This window comes from Watersipora subatra, chromosome 10 (assembly GCF_963576615.1).
Source record: "Watersipora subatra chromosome 10, tzWatSuba1.1, whole genome shotgun sequence".
In the NCBI taxonomy this organism is placed as follows: Eukaryota; Metazoa; Bryozoa; class Gymnolaemata; order Cheilostomatida; family Watersiporidae; genus Watersipora; species Watersipora subatra.
The window spans coordinates 29,247,656-29,264,389 of NC_088717.1; the positions used below are offsets into that span (position 1 = coordinate 29,247,656).

The following is a 16,734-nucleotide window of genomic DNA, read 5'->3' on the forward strand; positions in this document are numbered from 1 at the left end:
CAATTCATACCCTAAGGTCTCAACATTTTTTTAGTAGTTTTTTCGATTGTCACTTTTAAAAACGAACACTTGATGCATCCAGAATCTATATGCAGTACATCCTCTACCCTATAATTTATTTGCTTTGACGAGTGGTATCATAATTTTTTGAGTACTACAGTGATAATTTCTAATAGCTGCAAACTAGCATGGCAACACTTGCTTTGTTCTTGTAAGCTCAACCTTGCTTTGTGCGCATCTTTCACACAAAATGATCGTTATATAAAAACCAAGTCGTTAAAATGATGTAATGCTTTTTAGTAATCATACGACATCGAAACAAATCGTCTTGAAAATGGTGATTAAGGATCCCTAATATTTAAAAAAATTAGAATTAGGAGAATTAAACAAAATCTACATTTTAAAACAGCTATCGATGTGGGATAATTAATAAAATATAACCCATGTACCACAATGAACTATAACAAACCACCAGAAATTGAGCATTGAATGTGAATGTAAACCAACACAACCTAGTCAACACTCAAATAACACTAGCAAAACTTCACTCTAGAATGGGAACTAGTTAGGACATGTCCTATCTAGAAAATGCATTAGTTAAAACATGAATATACGTAATCAGCAAATATCTTGCCGAATCATGATGCGCTATATTGGATATACAAACTGACCGCCATAAACTCAGGATGTTTTTAAATGGAGTTATTCTGTTATTCTGTATTAACTTATAGTGAAAGTTTGCCATGACACAAATATTCAAATGAACACAAGTAGAAGCAAGATTTCTAATTATAAGACTTCATAATCATTACTGTGGGGTTGCTCACAAATCAGTATTTTTGATATAATGGCTGGTTTTAATTTGTTGGTAGCTGGGGAATTCTTTTTTAACTGGTGTTTATATTGGCAGTATATCTTCCATCAAAGTCATACATTGTTTCGAATAAAAACCCAAGTGGTGACCTTTTCATTGGTAGATACATTTATTTTTATGCTGATATCAGGTTTTGGGTTTTTGTTTATAGCCCGAAAATACAGAATTGCTGTGGATGATGCAATAGTAAAGAGATGGCTTAAACAGACACCCGTCAGATGCTCTGGGGATGCAAGACTGTTCAGAAGCCTCAATGAACAGGGTGGATATATAATTTGACTTGGCGTGTCGAGAATGTTTATCATTTGTTGGGATGTTGGCTAGTGAAAAGCCTTTTTGCGATCTGAACCCTTGAGACCATTGTTATGAAACTCATTTTATTAATTGAAGCTGCTTTGAACTTTAGAACTAGGACCAAAGTAAATGTGTTGCATTCACAGGTGAATAGTTTACTGATTCTTGCCGTTACTCTAGATACCAGTGATTAAGTATTCGTTTAGCTGTTGTAAGTATTCGTTTAGCTGTTGTAAGTATTCGTTTAGCTGTTGTAAGTATTCGTTTAGCTGTTGTAAGTATACGTGTAGCTGTTGAATCCTGGTCAACCAAAATTCGCATTTAGTTGACTTTGTCGAAGTTACTAAGCATTGATAAATCTACTGAGCATGCGTTATGCTGTGTTATATTCATGTAGTATCACCGTGTTTTCATGGCATGGATGATGTGGATTTGGAGTTGTGCGCATGTTGTAGTACCGTGCGATAAACGTTTCAATGCTGTTTGCATGTTGCAGATTAACTTGGGCGCTTTGTTAAAAGAAAGTAAGAATTTCTATGCCAGAGGTCATAGTGATACGTTTGGAACTGCTCAAACCGACAGAAAAGATTATGTGGAAAATGTTTAAAATGGAATAGCTTGTGCTGCATGAAAAATTGGGTAAAATATGCGGGAAACAAAACTCGCTCAACTTGTGGATAAACCGTGATATGGAAACATAGTGTATGAGAGCAAGACATCATTTTTCTGTTTTTACTCAGCCTGCCGCTTCCTCTGTTCTCTACCACTTGTTTTTACTCCTGTGCCCCTCGCTTCCTCTGTTCTCTACCATCTGTTGTTACTTCTCTGCCCTCGCTTCCTCTGTTCTCTACCATCTGTTGTTACTCCTGTGCCCCTCGCTTCCTCTGTTCTCTACCACCTATTGTTACTTCTCTGCCCCTCGCTTATTTGTTCTTTACCACCTGTTTTTACTCCGCCCCTCGTTTCCGCTGTTCTTCTCCTGTCTGTACTCTTTTTATCTTCTTTGCCCCATCATCTCTTTATCTCCTGTCTGTACCATTTTATCTCCTCTGTCCCATCATCTCTTTATCTCCTGCCTGTACCATTTTATCTCCTCTGTCCCATCATCTCTTTATTTCCTCTCCTCTGTCCCATCATCTCTTCTCTCCTGCCTGTACCATTTTATCTCCTCTGTCCCATCATCTCTTTATCTCCTGTCTGTACCATTTTATCTCCTCTGTCCCATCATCTCTTTATCTCCTGCCTGTACCATTTTATCTCTTCTGTCCCATCATCTCTTTATCTCCTGTCCGTACCATTTTATCTCCTCTGTCTATCATCTCTTCTCTCCTGTCCGTACCATTTTATCTCCTCTGTCCCATCATCTCTTTATCTCCTGTCTGTACCATTTTATCTCCTCTGTCCCATCATCTCTTTATCTCCTGTCCGTACCATTTTATCTCCTCTGTCCCATCATCTCTTTATCTCCTGTCCGTACCATTTTATCTCCTCTGTCCCATCATCTCTTCTCTCCTGCCTGTACCATTTTATCTCCTCTGTCCCATCATCTCTTTATCTCCTGTCTGTACCATTTTATCTCCTCTGTCCCATCATCTCTTTATCTCCTGCCTGTACCATTTTATCTCTTCTGTCCCATCATCTCTTTATCTCCTGTCCGTACCATTTTATCTCCTCTGTCTATCATCTCTTCTCTCCTGTCCGTACCATTTTATCTCCTCTGTCCCATCATCTCTTTATCTCCTGTCTGTACCATTTTATCTCCTCTGTCCCATCATCACTTTATCTCCTGTCTGCACCATTTTATCTCCTCTGTCCCATCATCACTTTATCTCCTGTCCGTACCATTTTATCTCCTCTGTCCCATCATCTCTTCTCTCCTGTCCGTACCATTTTATCTTCTCTGTCCCATCATCACTTTATCTCCTGCCTGTACCATTTTCCCCCTGAATCAACTGTCTTGAGTGTTGCATCTGATGCTATGACTACTTTTTTTCAATCCTAAAGTCCATTATTGGAGCAATATTTTGTCAACAGAATCTACCTGAAATTGTATCATACAGTTTGTGTTGACCCAATTTTTATTTTGTAACACTGGCTAGAGTATCTATAAGACTTCTATAACTAATCGATTGTTTCTGAAGATAAAGCTATCCATATTAGGGAAGAAAATGTATTCTATGAAGTTCATTCTTATTACCATGCAGTTCTACCAAATGCTTCATAGAATTTCGGCTTTATCCCATTAACTTATTAAGCATCATTCTTTTCAATCAACTTCTCTGTAACAAAACATTTTAATATCACTGTGTCTATACAAAATCAACTGTCAATAATATATTCTTTCCGATTAAAAAAACCAAAGTAAACATTAAATTTGAAAAGTTGAAAGGTTCAAAGGAACTTAATTGTTCCCATGGCTTCTTATTCGCTTGTGTACATCCATTAGTTGATATTTCAATGATTGCAAATACTTCCTAGTTTTTTATGGCAATAAAATTAAATTACTTAAACTGTCCAGGTTTGTGTTATTAAACTCAGCCACTGTGTGGTTAAACAGTAGTAGGGACCCCTTCATTCAGGGGAGGGATGCAGCTGGTAGCCGCTGTATGGTTAAACTGTAGTAGGGGCCCTTTCATTCAGGGGAGGGATGCAGCTTGTAGCCGCTGTGTGATTAAACTGTAGTAGGGGCCCTTTCATTCAGGGGAGGGATGCAGCTAGTAGCCGCTGTGTGATTAAACTGTAGTAGGAGCACCTTCATTCAGGGGAGGGATGCAGCTGGTAGCCGCTGTGTGATTAAACTGTAGTAGGAGCACCTTCATTCAGGGGAGGGATGAAGGAGAGGGAAGCATTAGATGTTCAGTTTGTAGATCTTTATTCAACATTCCTTTGTAAATATTTTGGACAATTAACAAAAAGTTCCTCTGCATTCTAGAACCCATTAGAAATTCTTTCTGGAGCCAGGAGTTGTTTGCTGTTACATAATATCTTATATTTTGCTCTATAGAAAACACATTTTACTCCGCGACAGGCAAACAGCTTGGAACAAACAAAGCATGACCGGTGTTTGCCAGCTATGCTGACTTTACAGTGTTGCATTGCAAGGCTTCCGATTTGATGCCGTCTTTATCAGCATTATGACGCGCCTACTCATAATGCCACTGGCTTCCGCTTTTTTCTAATATTTATCCATCCGCAATACAAATGCTTCAAACCTGCATCTTATGTATCATATGCATCTTAACTATTCAAAATATTGATCTTTTCAATGTGTTTCTGTGTATCAATTTTTATCAAAGAAATAATCGTCTCGTATTAATTCTAGTTTCTATATATTGTGAATGAATTTAGATACCGCACACACCTTGGTTAGCCTCGGCTTCTATAGTCTTTGTTGCCTTTGGATTGATTTTTGATATTCTTGTTCGCATTTCATAATTTGGGTATCAGTAAAGTCTACATGAAACATTGCATTGTGGGGGTGAATCTGGGTATCAGTGAAGTCTACATGACACATTGTATTGCTGGGGGTGAATTTGGGTATCAGTAAAGTTTACATGACACATTGCATTGCTGGGGGTGAATTTGGGTATCAGTAAAGTCTACATGACACATTGCATTGCTGGGGTGAATTTGGGTATCAGTAAAGTTTACATGACACATTGTATTGCTGGGGCTGAATCTGGGTATCAGTAAAGTCTACATGACACATTGTATTGCTGGGGGTGAATTTGGGTATCAGTAAAGTATACATGACACATTGCATTGCTGGGGGTGAATTTGGGTATCAGTAAAGTCTACATGACACATTGTATTGCTGGAGGGAATGTGGGTATCAGTAAAGTCTACATGACACATTGCATTTCAGGGGTGAATTTGGGTATCAGTAAAGCCTATATGGCACATTGCATTGCGGGGGTGAATTTGGTACAACATGCCGTTCACCTGCACCCAGACATTTTTTGAAACAAGCTGGTCTCTCGTAATGTTGCAAGTGTTTTCATATGATTGGTCTTATATCTCATAGCAATGTGTGGTGATATTCATGATTACTGACTGTTTAGTAAACAGTCAGTCTCTCAAGGTATCTTGTTAGTATTACTTACAATGAGAAGCTTATGCAATCGTTATGTTTACCTCACAAGCATCTGTTTCGACAGACATGCGGAGTCATCCCTCCATTGTGTTGATGAACCGTAGGGAAGTTTTTTGCAGCATGTTAGTTTGCGATTTAAAGTGCAATAGGAAGGCGGTTAGCCATATATACGAGCTATATACAGCTACTACAAGGCTGTCAAGTTAGCTTTTATATGAGTAGGAAGGCTGGAGGTTTCTACGGCGACACTCGCTGACTGATTAACCCTATGAACACTCGCTGACTGATTAACCCTATGAACACTCGCTGACTGATTAACCCTATGAACACTCGCTGACTGATTAACCCTATGAACACTCGCTGACTGATTAACCCTATGAACACTCGCTGACTGATTAACCCTATGAACACTCGCTGACTGATTAACCCTATGAACACTCGCTGACTGATTAACCCTATGAACACTCGCTGACTGATTAACCCTATGAACACTCGCTGACTGATTAACCCTATGAACACTCGCTGACTGATTAACCCTATGAATAAAATTTATGTTTTGCTTCAACACCATCAGTTCCATTTGTTGGATTTTCTGTTGGTGTAACCACTAGATTCATGACATTTTAGTATGCCTTGCTCACCCATGCTTGTTTGAGTATGCCTTGCTCACCCATGATTGTTTTAGTATGCCTTGCTCACCCATGCTTGTTTGAGTATGCCTTGCTCACCCATGCTTGTTTGAGTATGCCTTGCTCACCCATGCTTGTTTTAGTATGCCTTGCTCACCCATGATTGTTTTAGTATGCCTTGCTCGCCCATGATTGTTTTAGTATGCCTTGCTCACCCATGCTTGTTTTAGTATGCCTTGCTCACCCATGATTGTTTTAGTATGCCTTGCTCACCCATGCTTGTTTTAGTATGCCTTGCTCGCCCATGATTGTTTTAGTATGCCTTGCTCACCCATGCTTGTTTTAGTATGCCTTGCTCACCCATGATTGTTTTCATTATCATTTCACTTGGCATTTTTTTAAATGTTGCTGGTAAATGAAGCAGAAAAGTGCTTGCTTGATAACCATACAAATTGTTTTGTCCCTAATAATGTTCAGTGATACATAGACTCTCAGATTGTTCACGTGAGGGGGTATAACTGTGATATTTTTATATTAGTCACATTTTTCTTGCAATTGTACAATTGCAGCAAAATTATGGTGTTTTTTGCCTCATTTGAGTACACGAGGGTGCATGCCGACTGGGGTAGGTGCCGACTGGGGTAGGTGCCGACTCGGGTAGGTGCCGACTCGGGTAGGTGCCGACTCGGGTAGGTGCCGACTCGGGTAGGTGCCGACTCGGGTAGGTGCCGACTCGGGTAGGTGCCGACTCGGGTAGGTGCCGACTCGGGTAGGTGCCGACTCGGGTGCATGCCGACTCTGGTGCATGCCGACTCTGGTGCATGCCGACTCGAGTAGGCTTGATTGACAGTAAATAAGTTTGATTAAAAGCCACAGCCCGAGATCCTTTCAAATAGTTTGTTTATATACTGCGATTACTGACTGCAAAGATTCAGTGAACTGTCAAAAATGTGATTTACTCACTGATAATCCTCAAATTGGTAGCGTAATTATTGTTCTGATTAAGTATTATTAAAAACAGTGTGTAGAGGGTAACTCCTCAAACGATATGCCCCAGCCTAAACAGTTTTTTTATCAATGCTTTACACAACCATCACTTCTATCTACAAGATATTATGTTTTATGCATATTATGTGAATTGACTCTCTCCATCAGAGTTTGTTTATTGGCGGATGTCTGAAGCAAGAGTTCAGCGCGTGTTTGACTGGGTAAAAGCTCTCTTTACCCACTCAGCTTTACAGATCATACCTCACGGGATTCAGACTAGAGTCGCTTCTTTTAGCTTTGAGCTTTGCAATGAATAAAGCTTAAATGAAACACAGTTTCAGGTTAGATCATGGCTAAAGTTTAATTGTCTAACTAAAAGCTAGCTTGTTAATTCACCATTTGGACTTGGAGAAACTTATCCTTTACTGGTCATTATGTCACCGCATGTATGTACTTTGCGTAAGTCTCATTTATGTACTGTCGGTATCATATGTAAGTATCATATGTAAGTACTTATCATATGTAAGTACTCTGCATAAAAAATAATGAGTTGAGTAGAAGTGAGAGGAGACATAGGCAAGGCAATGAAATAATGCGAAGATTAACATATATATATATTATGTAATACGAAGTTAAGTTATGTTTTGATTGTTTTATCAGCTGAGATGTTTGCGCTATGGTAGTTTTAGCCCTTTATCATTTTATTTTATAAACATTGAAGGAATAGAAAATTATTTTGGGAACTAAGTTTTAATTTGGTTAGCCTTGTCCTGTATATCACTCATGTTTATGCCAGGAAAGAGGGATGAATGCTCTATGGCCAAAACTAGTAATATATATATCAATTTTCTGTCCAAAGGCTTTTTTATTACCCTCGCAACGCCGGGTAGCACAGCTAGTGTATATATATATACAATATAAACTAGTCAGTTTATATTGTATATATATACACACTAGCTGTGCTACTCGGCGTTGCGAGGGTAATAAAAAGTTTTTGGACAGAAAATTAATTTGCATTTAACATATAACAACACTTTCCATTCTAACTTTCCCACTACATATCATGAGAGAAGTGTTTTGTGTAGTTCAAATAAATTAAGAGAGAAAATAAAAACAACTGTAAATGTTTTCAAACTTTGTCAAACAACTGTAACTTTCAAATTTCATATCACGAGGAAAAAGTTTTGTGGAGGACGACTAAATTAAAAATAAGTAAAACAACTGTAAAGGTTTTCAAACAACTGCAAATTTAAAATTTCTTAACTTGAAAGAAGTGTTTCGTTGAAATAAATTAAAAGGAAAAATAAAAATGGGTTTTAAAAAGGTGTTTAAATATAAAAGTGAAATCATTAGCAAGTAATAGCTAAATATAGTCTATTTTGCTGCGATTACAATCCAAAATTATTTGGTATGCAATTATATGATTTCAGTTCGTTTTAGTGTTGGCATGCAAAAGTTGGCATGTAGGCTAATATCGTAGGCTATAGGTACTAATCATCATCTTTAAAAATAGTGTCAAAATACTATGTTAACCTTTGTAACTATAGGTACCTACAACGACTTGAGTGGATTTTGTGGTTATGACCTGCGTGCCCAAGATAATATAACATTACAATGTACTACGTGGAGAGTTTTTACCTTCGAGAAATTTGTGTCATACAAACATTGAATCTAACCTAAATGAATTTATTTTACTAAACACATACTTAAAAGAAGTTTAAATATGTATTTTAGTAAACCTTAAACTTTTAACATTAGTTTTATTATGCGAAACATTTTTATTTTAACGTATACCGGATATACCACGTAAACTGTACAGATAACTCGCCATGGCAAGTTCAGCACTGTATATCTTTTAATAACATATATAATCAGTACACAAATCGCCAAATTTTAGGTTCGAGGTAAATTATTGTCGATATCGTGGGGCCGAATAAATTAGCCCGAACGGAAAAAGACGAATAAGCATCGCGTTGCATATACTTAGATCCCGAAATATTTCTGAACAGAAGCGTCGTAACTCGTGGACGCAAGGCTGAAATAATTCACGCGCAAGGGGTATGTAGTATATAATAACGTACATGTATCTGATCACTATGTTGTTTTGGCTGAGCGGTAGAGCGTCTGTCTGGATGTGAACCATGTCGATGTGTTCTTCGTGGGTTCTAACCCATCACATAGTAGAATTGTAATATCAAGATTTTAAGATCTACACCTTGAGGGACACGTATACATACCTTGAGGGACACGTATACATACCTTGAGAAATATATATAGATATCAGTTATGTAGTGCACTCCTGTTTTAGCATTGTTGGACATAAGTAACTTAACAGATATCCGCTGTTTATGGCAACTTGACTTTATATTGGTATACAATAAATGTCCTCCGCGATAGAACTCCGTTTGTTGTTGAATCGGCTAGCAGCAGCCATGGCCTACTGGTCTAGAATGTCTGGTCTGCAAGCAACAGGTTTGGGTTCTATTCCCAAACAAGGTCACTGATAGTGACAGGGATGACATCCAACCTTAAATCGCCCTCCGCAACTGGGTATGTCTCCAGTCGTCGAAATTTCCTTACCAATGGACACGTACATGGCCATCCAAGACCATAGAGAAATTGTTTGTGCAACTATGCTCTTAAAGATCATACACGATATCACCTAAGCAAACATCATAGGCGATCTTCTAGAGTTTGCCCACTCACCAGGAAAATGTAGACTTCTTTCTCTATTTGAGTACTCTACACGAATTGAGCAGAAATATGATAAGATCCTACGTAAAACATGTTGTAACATACGACTATCATTGTAACATACAACTATCGTTGTAACATATGACTATCGTTGTAACATACGACTGTCGTTGTAACATACCACTATCATTGTAACGTACGACTATTGTTGCAACATACCACTATCATTGTAACATACGACTATCATTGTAACATACGACTATCATTGTAACATACGACTATCATTGTAACATACGCCTATCATTATATCATACGCCTATCATTGTAACATACGACTATCATTGTAACATACGGCTATCATTGTAACATACGCCTATCATTGTAACATACTACTATCGTTGTAACATACGACTCGTTGTAACATACCACTATCACTGTAACATACGACTATCATTGTAACATACTACAATCGTTGTAACATACCATTATCGAGAAGTTGGTAACATTTTTTCAGATAATCTGTGATTAAATGCATCTGAATCGAGATGACAGGCGTATCAGGAGACATGGGTAGCAATTGACAAGAGTAGCAGGTGACAAGGGTAACGGCCCCCTTGATAGATACATGTTTCATTCTTGATGAACCATATAAAAACTACCTAGCATAAATTACTTATGGAAGACTGAAAGATGAACACACTTCCGGCATATTCCTATGATGTAATATAATTTTTCCATTTGTCTGTAACCAGACCAATTAGTTGGTCAGCCAAACTTCTAGTGGTTTGCCGGTTCCTGATCTATGACATGGTACAAGTAGGCAAATCACCAAATGCTCTGACTGGCTAGAAAACCATTGGCATTCAGTCGCTACTGCTTCTAATCAAACTCTGAAACTCGGCACTGAACGTCCAGAGTTTGCTCAGTTTATCTTATGTTGAAAACCATACCCATCATCTGCTAATAGATGTGTCTCAGGAATCGGGTAGTGTTTGTTGTGTAGTGTTTGCGACCAGCATTTTTGGGTGATAAAGTGTGATATTTATGGCATCAATAACAATAGTAAAACAGATTGCACTCAAACGGCATATCGGAATAGTTAGACATAATTTTTTGAGTTTTGAGGAGAGTTATCCATGCTTGCAACAAAAGTTATCCACGCTTGCAACAAAAGTTATCCATGTTTGTAAAATAAAATTGTTAAGGTGCTAACACACTAGGCGATTTTATCGCGTGTGTCATGAGGAGCGCGGAAATATCGCTGATGTGTGCTTTAACACATTTCAGCGGTTCACCAGCAAATGATAACGCCGGCATGCTCACGAACCGCCAATAAAATTTCGTATTCTTAGTTTCTTCGGAGTTGTTGATAGACTTATGTCAGTATGGCGCCTTTTAGGCAACGCTGTAAATAACTTCCGCTTTTGTTATTAGGCCTACCTCGCTTTCACAGATTGTACACTACAGGAAGTCTTAAAGGTCGACTTGCAACAAAATTCACATTACAGTTATTTGGTATCAAAAGCTTCACCATGTCTTATTCTGCTGTGTTGTAGGTGCAAAATATGTGAATATGTGATTACAAGCTCTTAAAAGCTTAAACACGAACAGTTAATCGCAGCCATCATGAAACCGACATAGATTGGAATCAGTTTATTTCTCTGACGTAGTCAATCCATTTGGTTATTGTTTTGACACATGATGTTCTCACGTGACTTGAAAGGCCAATAAAAGGCTCAATATAAAACTTCTCGTAGCACTAGTTTATGACAGACACTTCGGATTTTACCGAAAACCCCGTATCAAATATAGATGCTCGCTACTTTACAGTTTTGTTTCGGCTTGGTTTAATCGTCTAGTCATAATCTGATCATGTAACCCATACTTCCTGCCAAACAGCGCGAATAATTGCTCCAGCATTTTTCGACTATCACAGGTGACCAACAGGCTTCTCGTGTTTATCAGAGGATGATATGTACTCCTTTGAGCTAAGGTTAAAAATTTAAACGAATTTTTACGGTAAGTTATAAGATATCACTGCTAAAAGTGACAGCATTACAATGATGATGGAACAGCCGCGTAAGGACAATAGACATAGTTTTATTGAATGACTGAAGTATATTTGTGAAAGTATTTCGACGAATGAGGTTGCATGAAAGTGTAAACAGAAACCATCTCTCACAACTACGTCCCATTTGAGCCGTTTTGGAAAGAGAATCCAAACTACGGCGATCTCGTGTGGCTGCGATTAACTGTTCGTTTTTTTAGCTTTTAAGAGCTTGTAATCAGATATCCACATATTTTGCACCTACAACACAACAGTGTAAGACATGGTAAATCTTTTGATACCAAATAGCTGTAAAGTGAATTTTGTTGCAAGTCGACCTTTAAGAAAAAAACGATTATGTATTTTTAACAGTAAGATTTTACGATTTTTATATATAGTGTACTTTATAGTAGTTTTGTTAAATTAATACAGTGAATATTTACCATTCTCAAGACGGTCAACCAAATGTCGGGTTTCAACTAGATTTCTTTGTAATTTTTGTGTATTGTGTCGTACATGATTGGATGTACTTTTATCTATGAATAATTCAGCGTTCATCCTGATAATTTCTCGATCGTAGCAAAATTTTGTTGTTGTATGTTAATGAACAGCGATGTGAAAAAATTACTAGCCATGGATATGCATTCTCGGGAAAACCAACAAATTTTAAACCAATGAAATGCATCCCTCACACGATAAAATTGTGATAGAGCATTTTTACCATTATCACTCTCTATGAGGTCGCTGGGCAAGTTTTAGCACAGATTAGCGCCATGCAGCGCGATATCGCACTAAATATCGCACTAAATATCGCACTAAATATCGCCTAGTTTGTTTGCACCTTCAAACTGTTAATTAATGGTATTAAGCTGGTAAAGGTCAATTTGCACTCAAAGAAAACAATTCCCAATTGCTATTGTATTAGCCAACTGTCGCTATTGTATTAGCCAATTGTCGCTATTGTATTAGCCAACTGTCGCTATTTTATTAGCAAAGTGTCACTATTGTATTAGCCAACTGTTGCTATTGTATTAGCCAACTGTCGCTATTGTATTAGCCAACTGTCGTTATTTTACTAGCCAACTGTCGCTATTGTATTAGCCAGCTGTCGCTATTGCATTAGCCAACTGTCGTTATTGTATTAGCCAACTGTCGCTATTGTATTAGCCAACTGTCGCTATTGTATTAGCCAACTGTCGCTATTGTATTAGCAAAGTGTCACTATTGTATTAGCAAAGTTTATCATAAAATAAATATTTATTAAAATACTCTTTCTACCTCACCTTAATTTAAAAACTTAACATGGTTATTATTATCGTTTAACGCTCTGAAACCAATTAAACACTATGAAATGTATTCATCAAAGAATGTTTGCTCTAAAATATGACTTTCAACATGCCTTTTAAATACTCGTATGGTATTTAAACTGTATTGACAATGCTTAAAGCTGGGTTTAACATGAGCATGTGTCTGCCTCGTGTTAAGTCCACTTAAATTCATTTAAACACAAATGACATTGCTATGCTTGTCAAAAAGGCCACAACTTGAGCGTTCACATGTCATTCCTAGTCTGCAGACATTGAAGACACGAAACTGATAATACTAAAGGGACTATTTTCCAGCCTTACAAATGAACTTACACAATACTTTAATAGAGTTTATCAGAAAGTATCCGTATTTTTCTATGATTAGCAAATGCTTTTTATGTTTGAGGTGGTCTGACTACCAGGATGTTTCAAGATTAAAATCGACAAAACTTGAACGCGTTTAAATGGTCTGATTTAAGTGAAAGTCCGATCATGGCGTCTACAATACAAAAATCGACAGAATGGAGACGCCATGAATAAGGAGAGAAACAGTCAGCCTCGTCACTATTGTAGTGACGTCTTTTCTTCTCAGCATTGTAACCCTTGATCAAGTTTTGTCAATTTATGTCTTGAAACATGCTGACAGTCAAATCATCTCAAACATGAAAAACAATCGTAAATGATAGAAAAACACTGATACATTCTGATAAAACCTATAAAGATTTTGTGTAAGTTGAGATTTAGGTAGTTGAAAGTAATAATGAGAAAGACGTTGGAGAGTAAGAGTAGCTCTTCAAGCTTGCTCAGCTCAAACAGTTTAGAAAAGCGTGCCTAATGCACTCACTTCTCGTTGATTCTTTCTCATCAAGTTTTGATGATAACGAACCTAACCAAACTTATCCAATTTTTCCTGATTTATTACCAGCTGCTGAATTTCCAGGTTTCTGCTAATTTCTAGGTGCAGAGCGAGTCAATCTAAATACGCTATCAAGTAATTAGACTTAGGTTTAAGGTGTAGCCCGTCTTCTTCGTATAAATGCATAGTTCAAATTTCCACCCCACTGTTTGCTAGTTATATATACATGTATGTGTTCAGTGCTATATATACATGTATGTGTTCAGTGTTATATATACATGTACATGTTCAGTGTTATATATACATGTATGTGTTCAGTGTTTTATATACAGTCATATTTGGACTTACGAGCTTAATGCGTTCTGAGACTGAGCTCATATGTCAATTTACTCGCATGTTGATGCAATTTATTTATATATAGAACCATTAAATATATATTGATTAGTTTCCATACTCTAAAAAAAGCAAATAAAACACTCAAAACAAGATATTAAATTTGTAACAGAAAGAACATGTTGGTTATTGTCCTAACTTAACTTACCACATGCTTACAAAAAGCAACAAATAAAAAATAATGCAAGGAAATGTGATTAATTAAAATGTAAAACTAAATACATACAATAGCAGCTAACGCTAGCATTTGCCAGGGAGGAGAGATAAGTTATCCTTCATTACAACAGTTGACTTTGATAAATTTGGATTTCATCGAAGTCTTAAAAGACAAACTTAAAAGCAAACCTAAAAGCACACATTAATTTTTAACTTCGCTGGTTAGCAAATTTTTATTTTGTTTCGCTCTCACGACCAGCCAGCTGTTTTAAGATTAACCTATCTAAGGATGTTTGCCTTTGTCACCCTTTCAACATGTTGCTATTAGGACGAACTCAGGTGTCGTCACAAAGGGTTAATGCACGACCACTAGCCAACTTGTCCGAATGTCTATTTTTATAGTTTTGATAGATAGTGCCGGCCTTTTCACATTGCATCATTTCAGTTACGCTGTAACCGGCCAATTGTTTGTCTTTTATCCAAAGCCTGAGCAGTCTCTCCATCAGGGGTCGTGAAGATCCCTGCCCCATTTAGAAACTACGGTTAGTCCTTTTGCAAACTAAATGCTCTGAATATAATCCTGTTTGATAATTGTGGATGTATTTTTGTCATATTGCTGAGCTAGCTCAATCACGCATACACATTTCGCATATTTTTCAATAATTTTTCGTTTAATATCACTTGTTATCATTCGCTTTTTCTTTGCATTATCTTTCAATTTACTGGCAAACTTTGGGTCTACGCACAGTACTTTTAATTCACATAATTCTGCTATGAGAATCGCGCTAAAAACACGTTACAAAAGTATAACCTGAGCAGTTGAAAAATACAGAGTGATGCCGTTATCATAAAACACCTCCGACATACTTGGCAACTGACTCATGCGCTCAGATCTCAAACATGGCTCGTATGTTAGTGCTAAAGCTTGCTTAGAAACTGGCTCGTATCTCAAGTTTCTCATATGTTGGGCACTCATAAGTTGAAGTATGACTGTACATGTATGTGCTATATATACATGTAATTCAAGTGCATTTTAGGTTGTTGATCTCTTTTCTGTTTGGTTATGTACAACAACCCAATCCCAACCCAAACTCTAAATGCCCTTAATGCCGTAGAACTTACTGCGCTGCGTTTTTAGATATCTGCTGTTTAAGATACTCAAATTGTGTGTCCAATCTGCCTGACCATCCATTAAATTCCTACTTCCCCAAAGAACCACTGCACCTTACACCAGATGCCAACACATTGCCAATTTACATTATAGAACAGAGTTATGCAAACAGATCTTTCTTTCAATACACACAATCGACTTTACTATTTTTTGTTTTTGTCTCATGGTCTAGTTTGCTTTAAAAGGTATGTAATCGGTGTAAGTAAAGTGAATAGCTGTCTAACCCTAATATTTGGGCTGAACATCTCTCAAGTTGAAGTTAATGTTGTGTGTTAAGGTAGCGTGATAGGAATTTTCCCCTTAAATCAGTTGAAGACCAAATCGTGCTCAACTCGAGTGATGCCTGTTTTTGCTAAATGGATCTTTGACAGGATTTGCCGTGATTGCATATTCATAGGTTGTATTTCCATAACCAATGTTGCATTTATTTGGGAAAATGGTTTCCGTAAAAGCTCGATGTGTTTGACACTGCCATGTCTGTGGCCATGTTAGTCTACGCCAATTGCTGCATCATCCTCTTATTAAAATACTAATTGCAAAGAATGTGCGATTGATTGTCATTAAGTGCCCGGTAACTTTTCATAATTTATACATAGAATTATGCAAAAGGGCAACAAATATGCCCCTAACTTCTACCATAGTTTGCGATTTATGTGCATTTATTCTCTCATACTTGTGCTACATGACACCAAGGCGTGTCTATGCTCTTCAGAAGGCTCTTCAGAAGGCTCTTCAGAAGGCGTAATGCAATACAATGTCTTCATTTGAGGAAGAATCACATTCTTGGTCCTATGTGGCATCATGTACCCGCTTCTTTTAAAATTTTATTTGATTTCTATAGATAATTTTGATTTAATGCAATGATGCAATGGAAAGTGATAGATGAACCATGTCTCTATATACATGTAGCTATGGTCCTACCGCATTTTCATGTAGTCGTAAGCCTCTCCTATGATAGATATCTTTGTCAGAATCTTGATAGGTATGACAATGAATCGTAATCATATCGTGAACCATTTACCGCATACAAAGAGCCAACATTAAAGTGACACAGAAAATTTCTGTTTCTGCATTCAGACACCTGTGCTTCAGCACTTCGCAGGAAATCAAAATTTAGTGATTTTTTGGACATTAGGTTCATTCCTTCACACCCTTCTTTAACAGAGTTGATACATACTTCTCCCAAATTTAATGCTGTAATTATTTAATTTGACGAATATGGAAGCGGGTAGT

The 16,734-nt window shown here is 37.3% G+C and overlaps 1 protein-coding gene across 1 annotated transcript in view; it reads left to right on the plus strand.

The window, feature by feature from the left end:
• Window positions 1-16,734, plus strand: part of LOC137405723 (calcium uptake protein 3, mitochondrial-like) — a 112,923-nt gene that overhangs the window by 39,868 nt on the left and 56,321 nt on the right. The window contains exon 3 of the mRNA XM_068092088.1: window positions 1,026-1,136. Coding sequence (XP_067948189.1) covers window positions 1,026-1,136 — 111 coding nt within the window. The remainder of the gene's footprint in view (window positions 1-1,025; window positions 1,137-16,734) is intronic.